The sequence below is a fragment of the Pleurodeles waltl genome, chromosome 1_2 (assembly GCF_031143425.1).
Source record: "Pleurodeles waltl isolate 20211129_DDA chromosome 1_2, aPleWal1.hap1.20221129, whole genome shotgun sequence".
NCBI lineage: Eukaryota > Metazoa > Chordata > Amphibia > Caudata > Salamandridae > Pleurodeles > Pleurodeles waltl.
This window is the reverse complement of record NC_090437.1, coordinates 521,016,711-521,040,776: the sequence shown is the minus strand read 5'-3', so window position 1 is coordinate 521,040,776 and position 24,066 is coordinate 521,016,711. Positions and strand designations below refer to the sequence as shown.

Here is a 24,066-nt window from a genome sequence, read left to right as displayed (position 1 = left end):
TATGCTCCAACTGATTAGAGAAAAATATGTTATGATATAAGGTCACCCGGTCTCTGCAGCATTCATAGACTTTTCACAGCCATTGACCAGGTGGATAGGCCAAGATTTTGGAGAAAACTGTACAGATTAGGGTTACCAGGTAATTTATTCTGTTTAATTGTAGCTCTGTATTTCTCTACCTGGTGTCCTTATGAATGGGAACCAAGGCCTATCTTCTAAAATTGCGATAAACAATGGATTAAAGCAGCAATGTCTTTTGATCTATATACTTTCTTTATATATGTCAGCATTTACCTCAACTGCTTAAGGGGGTAACGTTGATCCCCCAAGAATAGTGAAGCATTCTCTCCCTTGTTGTTGATGTTATTGTTATCCTTAATCTAACTCTACAGGGTCTTAATGACTGTTGATTTCTGCTTTACCAGTTTGCAGTTTAGCATTTTTTTAAATGAATATCTCTAAGCAAATTGTAATTTTTAAGAAAAGTAGACTTGGGACCCCCTATAAGGAATATTGCTATAGTGGAAAGGAACAATTGGACGTCATTAAATCTTACATTTATTTAGGGACGTTTTTCATGATTAATTTGCTTGATTAGGAGCATATGTCTCATAATTCCAGTAGGCAATTGCTTAGGCTGATAGGCTATGGGCTTGTTACAATGCACACACTGCAGACACTTTTTTCATTTGTTATCTGCATATAGAGCAAAAGTTCTTATATGAAATATAAGCTATCGATGTTATGAAATAGGACTTTTTAGATAAATTGGAAGGGTAGGTTTAAGGAAAGTGTATTACTTAAATATATTAGCAGCACTTCAAGTAACATGGTTAGAATGTAGGATATTTAGTGCTTGGTGCAATACCTAGCAGCAGTGATTCATGGTGGGCATTGGATACTTCTAAGTGAAGAAAATACTTGAAAGTACTCATTGCATATTGACATTTTTCAAGGGCAGAGTAAGAAGTTGGTGTTTTGTAAGAATTGTATTTTTGCTTTACATTTATTTAATGTAATGCATAGTATGTTTCCCTTTCCAAAAGGGAGCAGGCAACCAGTTCATGTTTTGTGTCTTTGAAATTGTAATGAAAATGGTGAAGTCAGATTTCAAATTAAAATATTGAAAATGCCACTTTGAGAACTTTAGCATTTTCCAGCCTTAGCCACTTGGTACCTACAGCCTGTCTCTGGGACACTAGACAGGCACACACACTAGGGAGCTTAGATGTGCCTGAATTGGCCAACAATGGCAGGAGGGAGGAGCTTGGACCAGCCCAACTTAAACTCGAATAGGCTGTGTCCTGCTTTCACATAAAGGGCTGAAACCCCTCTGTAGTTAGTTTGGAGCCAGGGCCAGGACAGGAGTGCACCTTTGGACTTCAAAGGCATGTCTCTAGAAGGTTCTCCAAACTTTGGAGGCACAACTGGGTATATATACTGGAACTCAGACACCAACTCTTCAGTACGCTTCTGGGCCTGTGGATACTCTGCCAGGAAGAAGGACTACCGTGCTGCTGAAAGGACTGCCAATCTGCTGTACTGCTGCTCTGAATTACTGCCTTCCCTGCTGTGCTGACCTGCTGCCTCCTTCCCTTCTACCAGGGTGATTAGGACTGGACCTGCATCTCTTGAGCCTGGAACCCCAGAGTGACTCCAGGGGCTAATTGACTGGCCTCTTGATCTGAAGCCTCAGGGACATAGCAGGCTTACAACACCATCTGTGAATATACCCTGCCAAGTAGTGCCAGCCAAGTCCTGGACCCTTGGAAGTGGGCCTAAGATGCTCTGTCAGCCTCTGTGGATCCAGAAGAGTCAACACGTCTCCTCTGCTGCTGATGTCAAACCCGAGCTGAACCAATGCATAGCCTCTGTTGCATTGATTAGACCTGTTGCAAAGGCCTGCTTTGCCTGACAGCACAATCAGAACTGCCGCTGAACATGGAGGATCCTCTGCACAGGCCTTCAAATCCTTCATCAACAGAATCCTTGATGACAACACTAGACTTCGCAATGCAGCCTTGCAGCTCCTTGGAACCGACCCATCACTTGGACTGCACAATGAATCCTCAATGCTGGACTATGCATCGCAAGCCCTCATCGATGGGATTCTTAACGATGATGAAGGACCTCGCACTGCAGCCTCATTGCATCTTAGAACTGATGCATAGGTTCGGCTGCATGACACATCTTCAACCTGGATTCCTGCAATGCACCCTAAACCAGGATTGAAGGTACTTTGTTCAGAGAGCTTAACTGGGTCCCTGTAGCTGCCCTATGCTCCATCGCCATCGGCCTGAACTTGAAATTTTGTCCCAGTCTGACACAAACAGATATCCAGAGTTGTCGCTTTGTGCTTTTCGGCTCTATTTTCATCAAAAACACTGAAATTGCATATCTGTGGTTCTACTGATTGGATTTTTGTTGCTTTAGTCTTGTTTTATTTAATAAAGAACGTTCTATTCTAACTTGGTGTGGGATCCTTTTTGTGTGGTGTTTTTACTATATTACTGTTTGAAGTGTTGCACAAATACTTTACATATTGCCTCTAAGTTAGACCTGACTGCTCTGTGCCAAGCTATCAGAGGATAGAGCACATTTTAACTTGGGGTTGGCCTGTGCCTCTCCCAGACAAGGATTGTGTCTGTTGCTTGACTGGGGCTCACATCCTAGTTAACCCACATTTCAATGTCTTACCTTCATGTAGGTTTTTTTTTTTTGCACAGCCTTGAATTAACAGTGCTATATTTATTTGATACCTTTACGTTTAAGATATAATGTGCAGTCGGTAGTGGAAGCTTGTGCTCGGATAACTGGACCAGTAAATGTAATGTTTTTATATGGAATGTATATTCTTTTTAAAAAATGTTTCTTAAATGTATATTAGAATGTACCAAAACGTTTATTGTAGGTTTTAGGGTTACATACTTTGGGGTCAGGGTTAGGGCGGACATAATCATCCAATTGTAAACCACAGGGGTAAGGGGGCTAATCATGTATTAATTCCATAGGGAAAATTCCCTCTGGTAGATTTGAAATTGTGTTTAGGAAATTTCTGCGTCCTGACCATGCATGGTAGTGCACTGTAAGCACAGCACTTTTTGGAACCAGTAGTTTTGAAGGTTTTACTGTGGGGATTATTATTGTTAATTATGGCCTGCTATGAATCGAAGTGCTTTTGCTATTAAATGAAAAATTGCAGAAATAGTATGTGGACTTCATCTGAGATACAAATCTTGGATAAAGAATTGAATGGCACATGTTGTTTGCATTTAAAATATAAATATTTGTAAATTAATTGAATTGCCACTCTGTCACCAGATATTCTTTGTTGCAGTGATGATCATGGCAAGAGTAATAGAAGAATTGGCATTTTTAGTAATATGAGTGTCTTATTATTTGGTTTTATGAATACAACTAGCTCCACTCTTATTATTTACTCAATATTGGCAAACACATGTCAAAACTGTGTTCATATTGGCACGTATATGTTCTAAGGTGTAGAGTTCTAAACAGAATAGGAAATTTGCGTTTAACATTAAGATCCTGAATACAAATCAGCTGAAACAATTGGAGGATTCAGACCTTGAGTCGTTCTGACACAATAATGGAAATAAATATTCACCGTTTCACATTTGGCCAGGCCTTTTATTGTTTTGGCAGACATCCAAAATAAACGAGCAAGAGCGAGTCATGCTTACCGGATTACCAGGAGTTCCACCCACACTCTTACGAAAGCCAGCAAAGGCCCAAAAGCTTCCAGGATGTATGTATAGTGTCCACCCGATTTCTTGATGCATGTTCCCAGTTCAGCATAAGAGAGTGCACCTAGTGAAAACAACGCAAACACTATATGAAGTTACGAACCAAACATGATCGCATATGTGAAAACGTACATTGGAAATTGTATTATATTGCTATAAATTCACAGCACCTACTACTCCTACATAGGGCACTGAAGTGCTTGCATACATGGGCGGCAAGCTATGCCGTTTTTCAGTAAGCTAGCAGGTTTGAGCAACCGTGCAGGCTCCGTTGTGGCATTTTTTTTTATTGTAGCCCAAATAGCTATTTATTGAAATTGGTTGTCCAAATTGAGATATTTTGTTTAAAATGTATGGTCCTGAGCAGGCCCTGTTGGAGAGAAAATGATGGGAAGGATTGTCGGTATCATCCCATATCTAATCGTTATTGTGAGATGCAAAGAAGCTGTCATACTTTTTAACTAGGTGAGACCTGCAGTAGTGATCTAGATTCGAGTCTTCCAACTGGCTAGCTGTATGCGGCCGATCACTTTAGTTATTCCATGCCTGTTTAGGTGCTCGTTCAATAGGTGAGGCCTGGTTTATTGGCTGGTGAGTATTGGGTGATGGACAAGACCCATAGCAGATGTAGTTTATGAGGGAAGTATAAGATGATTAAACAGTGTAATTGAGAAATTATGCTGCCTTTACAAAGTACAATTGACTCGGGACTGCTGAGCGTTATGTCATTAATATGTGTTGGTCAGAAGGGTGATATTTCAATTCATATTACTACATAACATCCAGGATATCCGGAGGTAAGTCCTTCCTAGGCATGTACTTATCCATATCACCAACATTTGAAACGTTTGCTTCAAACGTTTTGGAAGCATTAGAATTTATCAAGAAACTCAAACCGTTTCGTCTTCCAAATCATCTTGCCTCATAGTTCAGAGTGTTTTGCTTTAGTGGTGGAAGACCCAATCTCCATGCTTCCGCCAATCAAAGCTGTACTTCATTTGACTGGCAGGCTTGTTTCAGGCATGGGATTATGGGGTCAGTGTTCAGTGAACTTCACTTGCTTCCTCTTGAAGCCAGGATAAAATGTAAGATTACCATAGAGGTCTACAGTGTTTCAAGGAACTTTGCATTCCAATTGAAGATTTTAAATGTTTAATATCAAAAGAAAAATATGTCTGTGAATCACAGAACGAATCAACCGGGGTCCCCTATGATCTTAGTAGAGTGAGTGCTGCTAGGAAAATGCAATCCACAAATATATAATATTCGAAAATAAGTCTTTCACTGGTAACCGTATGGTTTTAGTTGCACAAAGCCAATGCAATTTAAAATTTAAAAAAATGTTATGGAACAAAAAGAGTAAAAGTTGTATTGAAAACCTAGATTGAGACAATACGAAGTTGCCTTGAGAAAGTTGCAGAGAGTCTAACCACATTTCAGTGACAGGCTAAAGCTTGTTGAATTCATAACTGTTGCTAAAGGATGCAGATAAAAGCAGCAAAGTAGTAGAGAAAAGGTAGAGGTGGCTGAAAGATAAAAGGCAGCAAATCAGAAGGTATGAAGCATTGATGAAACTGGATTACTGCCATATTCCAAAGTATGGAGTTACTCATCATAGACAAGAACCAAGATATGAAGCTGAGAGGAGAGTGAGGAAAACAGAGAGGAGGGGGAATGAGAAAAAAGTTAACCAACTTGGTTAAATAATGGGGCTGTCCACACTCAGATGGAGCAGGGGACATACCGTGAGAAAGCTGGGTATTTACTGAACTTCGACATGTTGTTGGAAGAGGTCTAGCATATGTCAACTTCTGTGGCCACTGTCACTGTAAAAGTTCAGAGAAGCCATCTTTACTTTTGGGTTGGTCAGTGTTACATAAAGTTGATACTGTGACAATCTACCCTCCAACAACTCTTGTACACCATTGAAAAAATATATTGATCCTATCTACTAAAAATTAAAAAAATAAATGCACTACTCATTCTCCCAACATCACAAGTAATAGATGACAACCACCATGGAAACGTCAACCAAAGTTGTGCTCTAAGGGAGCAGGAAGAGTGTAACCTCTGTATTGCTGGCATCGTCTCAGGAGAGCCTGGAAGGTCGTGACCATTTATTGTTTCAGTGACTTCATCTGGTAAACAGAGCATGGTCAGGCGTGGCACAGGCGAGAGGATTAAGTTATTAAGAATTTAGCAGCATGGTGTATCACTGCTATTACCGCGTTTGTCAGTTTTCAGCTGACTTGACGTGTCAGCTGAGTCCCCCACTCACTCACTGGCTGCTGGTTATGCACTATAGAAGTAGCCTCAGATATATAAATACACACATAAGTGCTCTAAAAGCAGACAAATGTGATCCAGTCACCCGGGACTCAAAACCCTTCACACACTGCAAAGAAAGGATTTATTCAGGTTACAAACAGAAATATGGAATCTGTAATTTCCAGTTCTACCATTATTAACCTTGTAGGATGGAGGGAACATCTGGATTTGTGAAAAGGCAATACATGATTCAATACATGTTTTAAAAACCCATGAAAAATAGATGAAGAATGAAAAATGGCAAGCCATAAAAATACAGCAATGAGAGTGAGGGCAACTGTGCCGATTCAGACCGAGGTCAGAACATGAAAAGCAGAGAATGAAAAAAGTTATGGGCATGAGAAAAATTTAAAACACCAGCGTACATTATTTTGTAATTATGATACAGTAAGAAATAGGTTCCCATGCGCTTTGCATATTCCCAAAAGTTATCAACAACTTTCACACACCACGACACTTCTTAAGGTAGCTGCAAATCCACTTTAATAAAGTAGTCTTGGTTTTCTTAGCCTCTTTTGTTAATTACTTTGACAAAGCAGATACCAGAATTGAAGATGGTGGACAGAGAACCGCTTTCTAATTAGATGTCCAGTATTATAGTCTAAGAGATACAATTGCAGTACACTAAGCATGCTGCTTCTGAAGAGCCATAAGGCAGTTTTATAAGAATTTCAGGGTGTGGTCCTGTACCTCTAATGTTTTTCAAGTCAGCAATTGAAGATAACTTTAATTTATAATTAAGAATACTATATCATGCATCACTAGCGTGAATTATATTATATCATGATAAAATACACCCTATATTTGTGAATAGAAAAAAAGTATGCTGTATGTCCATACAAGAAGTGGATAAAAACATATTAGACTACTATGTGTGCATTCCCTGTGTGTTGCTGAAAACCTATCCTTTCAAACTGACTTAAAGCTTTATACTGTTTTGAGTTCACTGACAACTTTGCTAGACCCAGGAGAGATCATGGCTCAACACAATTTTCAAATTTGACAAGAAAAGCCATGTTTTGCAAAAAAATCAGTATTTGAGGATGTGAATGCTATCTTCCATTCATCGCTGTTCAAGTGCTTCCGTGGACAAAGTTCCAGACACGTTCACGTTAGATCGCTTTTTGCTGAAACCAATTAATTGTTGTCTTGTGACGTTCTCACATTGACTTGCGGTAAGTGAACATCTATATACACTAGGTCAGCTGACCATTTTTCTAGCGTGAGCTCCAGTCAGTTAAAACTGTCTTTGATATGTTTGCTTTGCTGTCTATTTATCATCGAACATCTTTTGGACTTGGGCTTGCTTTCGTGTTGTCTTCTATTTTTAACACTGCACAGTAACTTGCTATCGGTGGTTACATTTGTGATACAAATTTTGCATAACTGGAGGCAGCCATTTCTTAATTACACCTTCACAAGTTTTAATGTGGATTTATAACATGGCTGGGAGTCATCCAGCTGATTCTGCGTTCTGGTCTCACAGTACAGGGGCACGCTGTAATATTCAGTACATGTTCATAGACCTTCAGGGTACTTTGAAAAGTTACCATTTTACAGAAGCAAGCTAAAACTTTTAAAAGTTATAAATTCGTTCGTGCTAGAAGCAAGGTACAATATATGTCAATTTTTTGGTCTGCCATTTGAAACAACCTAATTGTATCCCAGGATTAGTGTACTCTCAAAACACAAATACATACTATACACATACAAAGTGGGGCTTTTGGTCAGCAGGCGTCAACCATTGGCCGGTTAGATTGCCGTTCAAATGTTTTGTTCTCCCCATTCCATAATTTGGCATGGAGTAACGGATCGGCTCACTTTACCCATTCTCTCCTTCACCATGAGAGACTTCAGAACAACTATGCATATTGTCCACAATGCCTAAAAAAATCCCTTTCTTGTCAGTGATGAAGTTGATTCAAAGTTGATTCAAAGTATAATTGTTACTTATTTTTAATTAAACATTAAGGCCCATATTTATACTTTTTTGCGTCGCATTTGCGTCATTTTTTGACGCAGAAGCGGTGCTAAGTTACAAAATACAATTGAATTTTATAAGTGCGCACCGCTTTTGCATCAAAAAGTGACACAAATGCGACGCATAACAGTATAAATATGGGCCTAAGTACTGGCTATTTTTCGCCAACTGCTCAGTTAAATGGGGATTTGTATCTGCTTTTTAAAAATGACGTTATAAAGTGTTTAAGTGACACTGTAATATTGTAGCTGACTGTGATTTTCGTATTGGTTAGGTTTAGATTTGGCTTGATCACAAAAAATGGTATTAAAATATGCTGCAGAAGTTGAAGGATTTGCCATCTAAAACATACCTAGTGAAACAGCCAGCTCATTGAATGATTTGTAGATTTAAATGCTTTCCATACAAAAATGGGGGTCATGTTTAGGTGGTGAAGTAATTTCTTTTTTCTTTTTATTTATGTGACAAAGGCCTATATTTATACTTTTTTAGTGTCACATTTGCGCCTCTTTTTGACGCAAAAACGGTGCATACTTACAAAATACAGGCCCATATTTATACTTTTTGACGCAAAACTGCGCTAACGCAGTTTTGCGTCAAAAAAATTAGCGCCGGCTAACGCCATTCTGAAGCGCCATGCGGACGCCGTATTTATTGAATGACGTTAGCCGGCGTTAGCCGCCGGCGCCGTCTGGTGTGCGTTAAAAAAAACGACGTACACCAGGCAGCGCCGGCGTAGGGGGATATGGGGCTTGGGCGTCAAGAAATGGGGCAAGTCAGGTTGAGGCAATTTTTTCGCCTCAACCCGATTTGCGCCATTTTTTTTCACTCCCAACCCCCATAGAAATGACTCCTGTCTTAGCAAAGACAGGAGTCATGCCCCCTTGCCCAATGGCCATGCCCAGGGGACTTATGTCCCCTGGGCATGGTCATTGGGCATAGTGGCATGTAGGGGGGCACAAATCAGGCCCCCCTATGCCACAAAAAAAAAATAACAAATAAAACTTACCTGAACTTACCTTAATGTCCCTGGGATGGGTCCCTCCAGCCTTGGGTGTCCTCCTGGGGTGGGCAAGGGTGACAGGGGGTGTCCCTGGGGGCATGGGAGGGCACCTCGGGGCTCCTTCAGAGCCCACAGGTCCCTTAACGCCTGCCTTTTGCAGGCGCTAAAAAACGGCGCAAAAGCGGCCGTACGTCATTTTTTTGACCCGCCCACTCCCGGGCGTGAATTTTGCCCGGGAGTATAAATCCAACGCACATGCCTCGGAGTCGATTTTTTAGACGGGAACGCCTACCTTGCATATAATTAACGCAAAGTAGGTGTCCACGCTAAAAAATGACGCTAACTCCATGGACTTTGGCGCTAGACGCGTCTAACGCCAAAGTATAAATATGGAGTTAGTTTTGCGTCGAAATTGCGTCAAAAAAACGACGCAATTCCGGTGCAAACGGAGTATAAATATGCCCCACAATTGTATTTTGCAAGTTTGCGCCACTTTTGCGTAAAAAAAAGATGCAAATGCGGCGGTAAAAAAAGTGTAAATATGGGCCTAAGTGCTTACAGTTAAATGGGGATACGTGCAAAGTTTTTCATCAATGAGAAAACTTCATTGTCAGTCTAGTTGTGGGAGGCCATATTTCAACATACTTGCTGAAGGAACGGTTTGGCAGGCCAGGAATCAACTGGTGTAGGTGGATGAATATCCATTGCTCTGTCTATAGGGAGTGTTAAAGTCTTCATAAAGTCAAATATGTAGAATTTAATGCAGGTTTTCTTACTCCTTGCTTCACAGTATAATGGCAGTGCATAAACGTGGCACCAGGTCGAGCAATCTGAAACTAAACAACTGCAAAAAGCCACTCATTCATTCATTAAAGGAGGGCCTCAGATGGTAAGAATACAAAACAACTGTAATAAAACTTTCAAGCACTCTCAAAAAAGTCATCAGAAAACCCCTACTCATCAAGATTTAAATAATACCTATTCATACTGTTGGGGTTTTGTTTTGTTTAAAGAGGAACCAGCGAATTGATGTCTGAAAGAGGTATTTTGTCGACTAGGTAAGTGGTTCTTAACCTTTGGTGCAGGGACCTCTAAGGGATCTATGACTGCCGGGGAAATGTAGTATTAACAGCTTAATAAAGTGTATATAAATGAAGCAAAATGTAAAATTGAAAACTTTAAACAGTCTGGAAATGTAAAGGAATTTGAAATCAGAAGCTTAAAATGAAGGCTCAGATTTACTCACATTTTGCCTCGTGGTTACACCACTTTTTTTTCACAGCCACGATGCAAAATATTTGCTAATATTCAATTTGCCAAGCAAGGGCCACCTTGTGTTGCTTGGTAAAAAAATTTAAAACAACCCAGCCGCTTGGGCTTTATTGCATTACCCTGCATATGGGAGGTATTCCATGGGTGGAGAATGGGTATACCCATGGATGTTGGTAATCTCCTAGATTTACCAAACCTAGCAAACCTGCAAATGTGACAAAAGGCTACACCTTCCCCAGTGAGGTGTAACAAGGAGAAATACCTTTATTTGTACTTCGTACTTCTTTCTATGCATGATGGAGTTTGCAGCATGCACGGAAAGAGGAAATTTGTTTACATGATTGTTTTTGTGAAGGAAGGTTTCCCTCCTTGCACAAAAACAATCCTGCCCATAACACAGGCACCCTAGCAGCATGGCGCAAGGGTGACTGTGTTGGAGCTAGGTAGCAACAAGTGTGTCAGCATTAGGTCCCATTCACGCTGTGCAGCAACTTTACATGCTGCCATGCGTTGCATGAACTTTTGATAAATAGGCTCACAAGTTGAAATCCTCAGACTGGGTCATGGAGCAGTGGAAGTGCTTCAAACAGAATATAATGTGGATGTTGGGCAGCCTCAATTGAATTTATAACAGCTCCAACCTTCCAAACTTCTCACTAAAATTAACATTTTGATTTGTTTTATATTTATTTGTGAATTAAATAAAATATTTCATAATTTGTGTTTGTTTAATGAATGCTTGTTAAGAATTGGTGGACTAAGCTACCCAGAGATGGTTCAGCATATGCAATGAAAGTTAAAGAGTTTCATAATGTAGGAAATCTCTGCTGGTGATCATCATTATTAAAGTGAAGAGTGCCAATATCTCAGTGGTATGGGCTTACATATGTTGAGAGCGATGGTACAAGGAATGGGTGTAGTCAACTTTTTGCTCACAGTAATATTATCAAGTAACTCAATGAAACAAGTTGGTTAAAGCAGATATTACACAATAGCAGGGCCTGCAGCTTCGTTAATAAAATATCCAGGTGCAATCTAGTTGGCATCTGACAGAAAAGGCTCTTGCTATCAACCAAATGTGCAAACAGCAAAAAGTGCATTTGCAAACAGACAAATCTCAGAACAATAATATCATGTTAGTATTTCAATTCTGAGACAACAGACCCACTCCTGGATCACAGCATGATCTATCTATGCAGTATCCATTCACCGCCCACAAAAAAGTCCTAAGTGAAATATGTGTAATTTTGTCTGAAGAAATTACTCCAGATGGCCAAAAACATTCAAAATCATGTGTTGCTATGCAAAACGATAGTTTCCATATTTTGCACATTTTTTTAGCTTGAAATGTGTCCTTGTGTCAACTTTTGGTGCGAGAATGCATTCTGCACAAAAAAGCACACAATTGCATGATAGTTTGTTTATGCTCTTCCCATTCTCCTGCAATGAAACAAAATCTCAATTATGAGAAACTCTGGAATTTACATGAGATTACCGAAGTGTAAATTACATTTCATCCGGCCTACTAACAAAGACAAGCCAGAAGAAAAGGTTGTCAGTGTATTTAAATTGTGGGGTCGCCAATATTATCTCGAATAAAAACTACTTACAGTCAATAAAAATTATCTGAGCTGCTAATATTAGAGTTGTAATTGTGACCACATCAAACACGATTACAATAATGGTTACCATATACAAAATTTCCAGCAGTTATCACTTCAGTTCCTCAGGCATGGTTGCTAGCAGTAATGTAAAAAAGGCTTTGTCAATGAGGAATACCTGTATGTTGGTAACACATAATAGCCAATGCTGCAAGGTCCTTGAAATCAAGGTAACAACATTAGTAATGTCTCCCCAATGTCACATGATTTATCACTCAAAAATATATTTTGGAAACTTAACCACTTGGGCGCCGTTGGACAAATCTACACAAAACTTAAAAAATACTCTTTTGTTTCTAATTTCTATATGGAAGGTTTTTGGGTGATCTGTCAAGGAGGGACCGAGAAAAAAGCGGGTCCCAAAGTGTAAAATCACTACTTATTTTCCATAGGGATTTCTGAAAAGGACTACAGCCCAAACTGCTAAACAAAATTACACTAGATTTGGCAGGAATCTAGATCCTGGTTCCGAAAGTATGTTGTTTGTGATTTGGTCTATTATGTTCAATATTTTTTCAAAAATAAAGATACAAAAATATTTGTATATATGTATGGTTGGGTTCGAGACACTCTTGCGACAGTCAAGCAAGCACAACTTCAAAAAAGAGAGTATTCTAATTGGCCTAGGGGGCTATATGTCCCATAGGTCATCTTGTTACCACAGGAGTAAGGGTCCAATGGGAGCAAAAGCTCTGACTTTCTGGCCGCAATATGAAATAAATGTTGTGACAGCCATTAAAGAACTCCGGAGACTGTGGGCCTCATTCCGAGTTTGGTGGTCGGACAAGTCAACTGCCAAACTCGAGGTGAGGACGCTACCATCATACCGGTGGTGTCCCCTCCAAGCGTATTTGTTAGACTTGGCATCCTTAGCATGGTCTCCCCTAACTTTTTGACTCTGTTTCCCAGGTTTTTGATATGTGCTGGACTCTGTTTTTGCTGTTTTTGTTACTCTGTGCACTTTACCACTGCTATCCAGTGCTAACATGCAAGTGCTCCTATGTAAAATGTATGTGTAATTGGATTTCCATCATTGGCATATTTGATTTAATGGTAAGTCCCTAGTACCGTGCACTAGAGGTGCCCAGGGCCTGTAAATCAAATGCTACTAGTGGGCCTGCAGCACTGGTTGTGACACTCGCATTAGTAGCCCTGTAATCATGCCTCAGACCTGCCACTGCAGTGTCTGTGTGTGCAGTTTTTAAACTGCCAATTTGACTTGGCAAGTATACCCATATGCCAGGCCTAAACCTTCCCTTTTCTTACATGTAAGACACCCCTAAGGTAGGCCCTAGGTAGCCCCTGGGGCAGGGTACGGTGTATGTTTAAGGTAGGACATATACTAATGTGTTGTATATGTCCTGACAGTGAAATACTGCCAAATTCGTTTTTCACTGTTACAAGACCTATCTCTCTCATAGGTTAACATGGGGGTTACCTTTAAATATGATTAAAGGGTAGATTCCCTTTGGGGGCAGATAGACATGTGGAGTTTGGGGTCTTTGAGCTCACAATTTCAAAATACATCTTTTGGTGAAGTTGGTTTTGAGATTGCGTGTTCGAAAATGCCACTTTTAGAAAGTGGGCATTTTCTTGTTTACACCATTCTGTGACTCTGCCTGTTTGTGGATTCCCTGTCTGGGTTAGTTTGACAATTGGGCTGTTTGCACCTCTCTCTAGACAGTGACACAAAGGGAGCTGGGGTCTAGCCTGCATATCCTGATGAGCCATCTGTGCTAGGAGGGAGGGGAGGAGTGGTCCCTTACACCTCAAAGGGCTGTGCCTGCCCTCACACAATGCAGACTCCAACCCCCTGGTGTGTGTCCGGGTCCTGGGCTGGGCAAGGCAGGATCTCACAAACAAGAAAGACTTTCCTTGTAGGCCTACTTCAAAGGCCAAAATGGGTATAAGAAGAGCACCCAAACCCCTGAAAATTAGATCACTTCTGTAAATCAAGAGGGGCCTCTGCCTGGAGAAGAGCTGAAGAGCTGAGAAGTGCTGCCCTCCCTGTGACTTTGCTTTGTGGAGCTATCCTGCAGTTGCTGCTTCTGTCTGTGCAAGAGTACAAAGACTGGACTTTGTTGTGCATTCCTGCTTGTGAGGAAATCTCAAAGGGTTTGTCCTGAGCTTGCCCCCTGCCAGCACCTGCACTCTCTGCTGAGACTCCTACCCTGCCAAGTGGTGCCCTATCCAGTTCCTGAGGCCTTGAACGGTGAAGCTGGCAGACCAAGACTGAAAATCGACGCACAGACCGTCATGCAGGGAAATTTTCAAAGCACCTTCTGAGACGCGGCTGAGAAACGACGCACTGCCGGCTTTGTGGCTAAAATCTACGCTCCACCTGCATCGGGACTGAAAGATTGACGCACGCGGCTGGAGAAACGATGAGCAACACCAGCTGACGGAGGCTGTTAACGTCGCAACTCCACATAGCGCAGTTTTCTGATACGGTGCGACCAGATTTTCGATGCAAACCTTGCTGGGTGCAGAAAAACGATGCAAAACCTGCCCGGACCTGAGGTGCCTGTCCAGATCGACACATCGTTTTCCTGCAGAGAGGAAAAATGATGCACGCCGAGCCGACCGGAGGAGGAATGACGCATGGTCTCGCTTGCGAGTGAGAAATTGAAGCATCACTGGCCTCTTCTGATGCACACTCGCCCGTAAGGTGTTATTTCGACGCAACCCATTTACTTTTTCACGCTAACAGTGTTAGCACTGTTTCCTAAGGATTTAAGACTCTTTTTCCTTTTTAATTCATACCTTGACTTGTGTATGGGCGATTTTTGTCATTTTTGTCTTGTGTTGTTTAGATAAATATTACCTATTTTTCTAAACCTGTGTTGTGTCATTTTGTAATGTTTACACTGAGTTACTATTTGTGTTGGTACAAATACTTTATACCTAGACTCTGAAGTTAAGCCTGCCTCCTTGTGCCAAGCTATCAAGGGGGTGAGCGGGGTTAACTGATGGTGATTCTCCTTTACCCTGACTAGAGTGAGGGTCCTTGCTTGGACAGGGGTAACCTGACTGCCAACCTAAGACCACATTTCTAACAGTATTAAAATGTTACCGCTGGTCAGCCTGACGGGAACATTGTATTACACATTCCCGCTGGGCTGACCGGTGGGAACAGTGCTACAATATTGGTCTTGGCTCCGTTAAGGGAAGACAGTGCAGATTTTGATGGTGCTGAGCGAGGGGCCCTGATCTGCCCATGCCATGGGCATGGGCACTGGCACTGTTTTTTTTCTGCCAGCCTTTCCATGGTGGGGTGACCGCCTTGGAAGAACTGACAGAAAGCTGAGTTGTAGTCTGCCAGGTGGCACTGAGTTCAGCAACTCTGTGGCTGAGTACAACTCAGACCACCCTCAGCCCATCTAAAACAATGTTCCTGCCCGCCAGTATTGTAATGTGGCTGTTGGACCGCCTGGAGTGCAGTGGTATGACTGTCACCACGAGTGTAGCAGTCCTCAGACCACCGCACTCATAATGAGGCCCTTAGTCTCCTGTTGTGTAAATGATAAAAAATTATATAAGGTGTCAGGGAAGGCATACATTGCTCCCTAGTCCTGGTGCGGGAGTCCCAGAGGGACCCACCCTTTGGCCAAGATTTTATAAAAATGTGGGATTTTGCCACAAACCCACAGTATTCTAGAGGGATAGCAGTTAACAAATGAGTGACAGCCTTTTTTTAAAATAAAATGAGCCTCGGTGTGGGACAGGTCCATGGGCTTAATTAAAATACATTTCGGGGAGGGGACATGTGTGATCCAATCATGGTCCCGGAGACCCCAATCTCTTGGTCCTGACATATTTACCAAAGGTGGGGGGGTGCCCACCCCCTCCCCAATTCGATTATGGCCCGGGGAATCCTTGCCCCGGGGCCCTGCATGAATATTAAATGTGACGTTGGCATGTGGATATTGAAGGAGCATGGGTGCAGCCCCTTATCTAAGCTACCTAAGATCCCAGCGACCACATCTTCTAGGGCTGGCCCTACTGTGGTGTCCGGGGTGCCTACTTCTTGGACATCTCCCTGCACATAAGAACTTCACTGGAAAAACAAAGTTTAAAGAACCTTCATAGCTAGATGACAATTTAAATAACAGCATAACATGTTACACTCAAAACAGTGAAATTCACCATTTATAGGTATCTCTAGTAGCTATAACTTGTGCCCTAAAGTAACTATAACTGGTGCCTTCAGCATGCACTGCTAATTACCCCACTTATTACATCACAGATGACATGTTCTGTGACATCATTGATAATATCACTGGAACATTTCCAATGAAATCATTGATGAGAAATCTGTGCAGCTTAGAGCAAGAGTTATATTTACCTTAAGGCATGATTAGAGATATTTGAGATAGCAATAATTGGTGATTTTCAATGATTTTGTTAAATTAAAATGGTATGTTTAAACTGTCTTTTTCACCTACCTATAGCGACCTTTAATCTTTGTTTTATGTATATTGTTTTCCCTGAAAGAAACAAAGGTTAAAGGGATGTTTTAGGTAGGTGAAAATGTCAGGTAAAACACACACACACACACACACATATATATATATATATATAGATATATATATATATATATATATATATTTTATTTTTTTTTCTCTTTCAAAAACAAAGGTTACAGGGATGTTATAGTTAGGTTTAGATTTTACACGCACAAAACCATGGAAATTGAGCTGTTATAGTTAGAGTTATTTCAAGTAACTATAACTTCTGCCGTAAGGCAACTATAACTCAGGCCCTTGTCATGCAGTTTTCTCATCAATAAATTTACAGCAAATGTAACGGAGATATTGTCAATGATGTCAAAGAAGATGTCATGAGTGATGTAATGTGTTGGGAAATTAGCAGCGCATGGTGAAGGCACAGGTTATAGTTTCCTTAGGGCATGAGTTATAGTTACTTGAAATTACTCTAACTATAACAGCTCAATTTCTAGCTTTCGCAACAAGATTTTTCAGTTCTATGAAGGACACTGAGGTGAGGATTATGAATCTCCTTCTATGCTTAAATTTTTTTCAGCAGCCAATTGGAATTTTTTTTTTATAATACTACAGTTCCCATCAAGACAATAATAACACATGACTAACCACAGAGCAAGGCCTTCTAAAACCAGAGAACGTCAACACACTTCCTCTTTCTTTGCGTGACCAACAAAGTTAATTCACTTAATCCGAACAGTACAAACTAGAACACAGAACCTTAGTCTCATGGAGAACAAACACACTCCGAAAAGCCAGGAGTCAGAGTCCAATCAAACGTCGATCTGAAAGTAGCTGAATAGTCCCACGATGTGGATCCCAATAGGAACTGATGGAAGACGATCATTTGTCCTCTTGAATTATGAAGAAAGCAATGGAGAAGGACAAGCCATAGACACTGTCTCCAGAACCAAGTAAGACACTCATAAACAATTATATTTTGTAAGTTTGTGCCACTTTTGCATCACAAATTGACACAAATGTGGCACTAAAAAAGTATAAATACGGGCCTTAGTTCTTTGAGAGATAACAAAAGATATGCCTTCCGGGAAGAGACATCTACCTACTAAGTCTAAGGCTCTTCCGTCTGATACTCTTTTACATGCAATAAGACAAAGTAGCATAGTCAACTCAGCCATCAACTGTTTCCTGGATAAATATTTTTTGCTTGGCCAGGTGTCTAAAAGCCTAAGGACCACATTAACATCCCAAAGCCAGGAGTATCTGGGAAGAGGAGGATTCAGCATCCTAATACCCTGTACTAATTTACTTACAATGGGTAATTGACCCACAGGTTTCCCCTCGACAAACACATGTCCAGCAGATATCGCCAAACAGAAATTGTTGATGTAGCCATATGCCATCCCTGATGCTATTAGGGAAGAAAGAAAATTCTGCATCGTGGTGCAATCAGTGTTCGGATCCACCCCCCCCCCCCCGAATTGTACCAACAACACCAGCGTCTCCAAGCAGAGGAGTATCATTTGTGGGTACTAGGAGTCCATGAATGATTTTCTCAAAAGACCTAGGAGACTCCATCTTTTCCTGAGAGGTGCCAAGCTACTAGTGACAGCTGACCTGTTTGAATCAATGGGTGATGAAAGCCCATTGGGTCCAGGAGGAGACTCCAGCTCCAAGGTAAGAGGACGGGAGGGGATCAAGCTAGTTCCAGAACAGTCGGAAACCATGCTTGAGTCCTCCATAGAGTATTGATCAGCAGCATCTCAGCTTCCTGTCTTCGCAATTGGGCTAGAATCATCACAAACAGGGGAAAGGCACAGAAATGGAAAGGACTCCAATCTTGAAGGAAAGTATCTGTCACCCTCATTCCTGGATCTGGACATCAGCTGAAGTAAGTTGGAAGTTCCCCCTTCAAATGAGACGCGAACAGGTCGACATTGCAAGGAGCCCATTGGCACATAAGATATCTGAAGATCTGTGAGTGAAGTCTCCAATTGCTGGCATCCCTCAGATGACAAGAATGCCAGTCTGCTATCACGTTCAGTTTCCCCAGAAGGTACTCCGCTGTCACAGAAATGGGATTCTGGAGGCAAAAATGGCAGAAATCTTTGGGAATCTCCATCAATAATTTGGATCAGGTCTCGCAAGCATGTTTACATACTGAACTGCCAATATGTTGTCCATGTGGAGGAGAATGCAGCATTTTGCTGTGCCTGCTGCCAAACTCTGAATTGCGAACAAGCCTGCTAAGAGTTCCAGGCAATTGATATGAAGAGAGAACTCTCTCCGGGACCAACGCCCTCCCATGGACATCTGTCCGCATTGGGCTCCCCAACCCCAAAGGCTGGCATCTGATTCTATAGTCATCTCTGGCGCCTCCATGTGGGTCAACTACAAAGAGTTTTCTGTTTTTGCGTCCTCCGGAAGAGGAATCTGTTTAGAGTATGACAGGCCCTTGTTCAGATCCATGATCTTCAAGAGTTGAAGGGCTCTGTAGAGCAGGGGACCTGGGAAAAATGCTTGAATGGAGGAGACAAGCAGGCCCATCAGTCGGGTTAGAGATCTCAAGGATATAGTCTTCTTGGACAATGCTAATCTCAACTCTCTCTTAATGTTCTTCACTTTTGAAGAAGGGAGAACAAGCTGGGCTGACTGGGACTTTGCTGGAAACCCCAGAAACTCTATGGATTGGGTAAGAACCAGAATGGGTTTTTGGACATTGATAACACATTCCAGCTTCTGGAGGAGGGATATCGACTATTCCAAGTGCAGAGTGATCATCTGAGGACATTGTGACATAATGATTATGTCATCGAGATATCTAATGAGACATACGCCTCGGGATCTTAGAGATTCCACTACCAGCTTCATTATCTTTGTGAAGCACCATGGAGCTGATGATAGGCCGAAGGGGAGAGCTTTGAATTTGTAAAACTTGCCCATCCATTTAAATTGAAGGAAGCATCTGTGGGGAGGAAATATCGGGATGGAAAGATAAGCGTCCTTCAAGTATAAACACACCATCCAATCCCCCACTTGAAGAATGTCCCACAACAAATGGATCCCCTCCATCTTGAAATGATGGTAAAGGATCCATTGTCTGAATACTCTCAGATAGAGACATAACTGTGAGCCACCTCCTTTCTTGTGTACCAGAAAACTGGAACTTAGGAAGCTCCTGGGGTGACGATCGGACTCTTCTATCGCATTTTTTGAGAGAAGAGATTGAATTTTGGAATGAACAAACTCTGATCTTGTTGGGAAAAACCCAGCCTGCATGGAGAAGCCGACTTTAGGGGGATTTCGCAAAACTCTAACCAGAAACCCTGGACAGTCCATGGATTGTGGAAGATCTTTTGCCAACTGAAAAAAGAACTGGGTGCATCCCCCTAAAGATACTTCTGCTCAAGGAATAATTATCACCTGAGTGTTGAGAGTCCTGGATGGAGGATGCAGAGGGTCTATATGTTCCTTTTCGGAAGTGTGCTCTGAATGAATGCCTTGAGGGGAAGAAGGTGGAGCCTTGTTCTTGATAGCCACCTCTTCCTCTATGGAAGCTATCTCTTGCCGAGCCTTGTTATCTGCAGCCAAACGCTCACCCCTGGAAATGCCTGGCCCTTCCAAAAAGTGGTCTTCGAAACTTTTTAATTAAACCCTGGCCTTTGTCCAGGTTGGAGAAAATAGAAACAAATTAAGATAGTTTGTTTATGGACGGGGTGCCAAACAATAAGCCTTGCACTGCTGGTCCTGCTTCAGAAGAAGCAAGGCCCGCCAACTTAGAGTCTAACTTGATAAGGATAGAGCAACGTCTCTCATTAGAAATTGCACAGTTTGTATTGCCTAGTTGGCAAATCGCTTGTTGGGCCCATCCCACTAGGATATCAGCATCAACAGGGACATTAGACTTTTTAGACTGGTAGGCTAATTCGAGGATCTTAGTTAAAGGGCCTGCCATGTCCAGTGATTTATCTTGGCAAGCTTTCCATGCCTTCTCCAGCCCTTTCTTCAGGTCTTTAGTATACTTTCTGTGGTACGGCACCATGGTGGGATCCAGTTCTGGGGTTTCTGCCACTGTGTCAGGCAGTTCAGGTCTGGGGCACTCAGAGCGCAGGCGAGCCCGTACCTTCTTATCAAAATATTGTCTACTTGAGTGTGCACCCATGCAGTTGACCTGGGATGAATTATGTCCCCTGGTTCAAAAGTCAAGACTTTTGATTGTTTGCTCTGGGCAGTATGGTGGGTTTTCGCTTTGCGCTTGCACGGAGCTTGAGCATCTTCTAGAGATGAGCTCTGAGAGAACGCAGAATCAGAGTCCTGTGCAATTGGGTCAGTTTAGGAGCCGAAGGGATACTCTAAGGGTGCTTAGTAGCCAGAGAAGCTGCTAGCCTTTCAAATGCCACAGAATGAGGTTCCTTATTCTGTTTGGCCATAGGTTTGTCTTTGCCCCCATCTATCATGCATGCTGGAGAAGGTAGCCAACTTTGTTGTTGAGCAAACCCATACAGATGATTTTCTAAAGGTGCAATAGCCTTGACTAAGGCCTCATTAATGGTCTGGTGCACTCCTGCATCCAAGTTCTGTACTAGATTTTATTCAAATTAGCTAGTTTGCCCATCATCATAATACTAACTCTCCTCACCTTCCTGGTATTCGTCATACATAATGACTCTCTCAATTTTGTTATTCACTCAAGCTGCAATTGAAATGGAAATTTAAAGGTCCTAAAAAGGGTCTCAAACCAGAGTCAGAGAGCCCCTAAGGGGGATCAGCGGGGAGCCAGAATAGGCCTCACAGAATAGTACCCCAAAGTCAGGTGAGACTGAAAGATTGCAAAAGTAGAGAGAGGACCTGAAACAACAGCTCTGGGCAAAGCCTCTGCATAATTTTACAACCCTGGCTGAACTCTGTCAAACCAGGGCATTTTCAGGAGCCCTAGAGCCTGCACTGGATTGCGTTTTGTAGGCTATAAATAGAAAGAGGACTCTGCAGGAGAAGCCATGCCGTCCTCGCTCCTACACTCCCACTCCACAAGTTGGGGTGGCACACCACTCCAGAATGGGGGAATAAAATTGTTGAGAACAACTGGACACGCAAGTAATAAACGTACAAATGAGAGAGTAAACGGCGACCACGCTCATGCTTCGCGTTACCATAGGAACAGATCGAACGTTATCACAATCAAGGAATACACAATGGAGGGTGTACTTAACTGGCTATGGTGCAGTGAAGAAAGAGGAAGTGTGTTGATGTACTCTGGTTTTATAGGGCCTCGCTCTATGGTTAGTCATGTGATATTATTGGCTTGATGAGAAATGTAGTATTCTAAAATCTTTTTTCTAATTGGGTGCTGAAACAAATTAAAGCATAGAAAGAGAAGCATAATCCTTGCTTCTGGTCCTGACATGGAGTCAACTGCCAGACTGCTCCTGTTGAAAGTTTACTGAGAATGTCTGACTTCATTCTCATATGGCTGAGAAAGATAGTGTGAATTTAAAGAAAATATGCTCTCATTTTAGATTCTGGAGCACGTTCCATAACCTCTATGGGAAAATCATGAGAAAACAGTTTTCTCTCATACATGATTCATGAAATCCCAACAGGGTAAAATCACCTTAGAACACACCACAATTCCTCAAATTAGTATGGTTTCATCACCAAATGATTGATATTTTAACTATAATTTGCTATCACCCTTTATATGTTCTCTTTTTGGTGACCTGTATTCACTACAATGCATTTCAAAGGGGTGTTATCATGTATGTTGGTCTCAAGATGGCTGCCACCACTTTCTGGTTGAAGTATTGACAGCCAATCAGATCTCACCATGAGATCTGTGCTTAGGTTCTGCTCAGAAATACAAATTTGTTTTTTCTTTAATATCTCGAAAACTACTCAATAGAGTTACACCAAATAAGAAAAAGCATGATCTGCAATACAAAAGCTACCTCTCTTCAACATGTGGTGTAATTCTGTCCAGCGGTTCTGGCATTATTCCTGTTGTAAAAACCTAAGGGAACTAAAATGGGAAACACACATTTTTGACCCCCTCCCCTTTTTCTCGGCCTCTGCTTGACGGAACACCCCAAAACTTTCCATTCACAGCAAGACCCTTCGGCACACTTTTGTTGGAAAATTTTGTGAAGATTTGTCAAACAACACCAAAGATATAGCCAAGGCAAAAAATTGCTTTTTCAATGGAAGCTAGGTCCTAACTATAACTACCTACTGGCGACTGATAGACATATATATATATACAGGGATGTTATAGTTAGGAAATAGAATTTAAAAAACTAAGAACGTCCCTTAAATAAACAAAGGTTACAGGGACGTTATAGTTAAGCTCACATTTTAAATGCACCAAACCATAGAAATTCACCAGTTATAGTTAGAGTTATCTCAAGCAACTATAACTCGTGCTCTAAGATAACAATAACTCACGCCCCTGCAATGCACAGTTTTTTCATCAATAATTTGACTGCTAATGTTTCACTTATATTTTTAATGCTGTTGTAGAAGTTGTCACAGGTGCTCTAATATCTGGGATAATTAGCAGTGCATGGCAAGGGCGTGAGTTACAGCTACCTTAGGGTACGAGTGAGAAATTGCCATACTTTGATATCATTGTACTTTGTATAAAAAATGTCCTAAGGAAAGAACAGTTTTTTGAGCTAAACTGACATGAACAGACTATTCTCAATCTCTCTCTAACTGCAGAGGATGACACTTTCCTGTTTACGAGTTTTGAAAGGTTCAGTGGCTAAAGAGACTCTCAGACGCTTGTTCGCTAAGTTAATTTACATTGCCTGCAACTCATGCCGATCATCGCTCAATACTCCCTGGAAATTTGATTGTGCTCCATCACTTCATTTTCTGACATGATAGGCAGGGAGGGCCGAATGACATTAGGCTGCAGGGGTGGGCACACTGGGACCCTTCACCAAGATGACACATTTCTATCCTTTGATAGACTGCAGGAGGAACAGGAGCTCCCTAAGGGACATATACTACTAGCTCAAGGCTGACTGCTAGCTCAGCTGGGACGGTTGTGGAATTTAACGACACAGAGCCAGCCTAGCGTCCACTTATACACACACTCCACATCTTGGGCAGCGGTTGTTGACTAATTATGTGGTTTGCCCGTGTATTCACCTGATCCATTGTCTGCAACCCACAGGAGTTGGGAGGGGGACATAGGTTGGCAAGGAAGGAATGAGAGAGGGCACTGGCATACCCAAGGAAACCTTTGCGGAATGCTACGTTTCAATACATGCAGCATAATGTCCTGCACAGGGCTTACTTTATGCCAGCGAGGCTCCTTCTGATGTTTGGAATGCCCTTGGATTGTCCTAGATGTCAACAATCATGGGCAGCTATTGCGCATATTTCCTGGGTATGCCCGATGGTCGTGCAGTTTTGGAGGGCTGTTTCCAGTGCAATAGTGGCTTTAACAGGCCACGCTGATGTGTGTACTATGGAGGGTTAGCTGCTTGCTCAAGCACTCGAAAGACTGCGAAAACTTGAATTGTTTCATTGACCTAGCATTGTTTATGGCCTGCAGGCTCATTGTTGTGCATTGGAAGGCTCACACTTTACC

At 41.8% G+C, this 24,066-nt stretch overlaps 1 protein-coding gene across 1 annotated transcript in view; it reads right to left on the bottom strand.

Annotated features, from left to right (window-relative positions):
- Positions 1-24,066, bottom strand: part of SLC7A11 (solute carrier family 7 member 11) — a 622,701-nt gene that overhangs the window by 500,268 nt on the left and 98,367 nt on the right. The window contains exon 2 of the mRNA XM_069242094.1: positions 3,702-3,828. Within this exon, the coding sequence (XP_069098195.1) occupies positions 3,702-3,828 (127 nt within the window). The remainder of the gene's footprint in view (positions 1-3,701; positions 3,829-24,066) is intronic.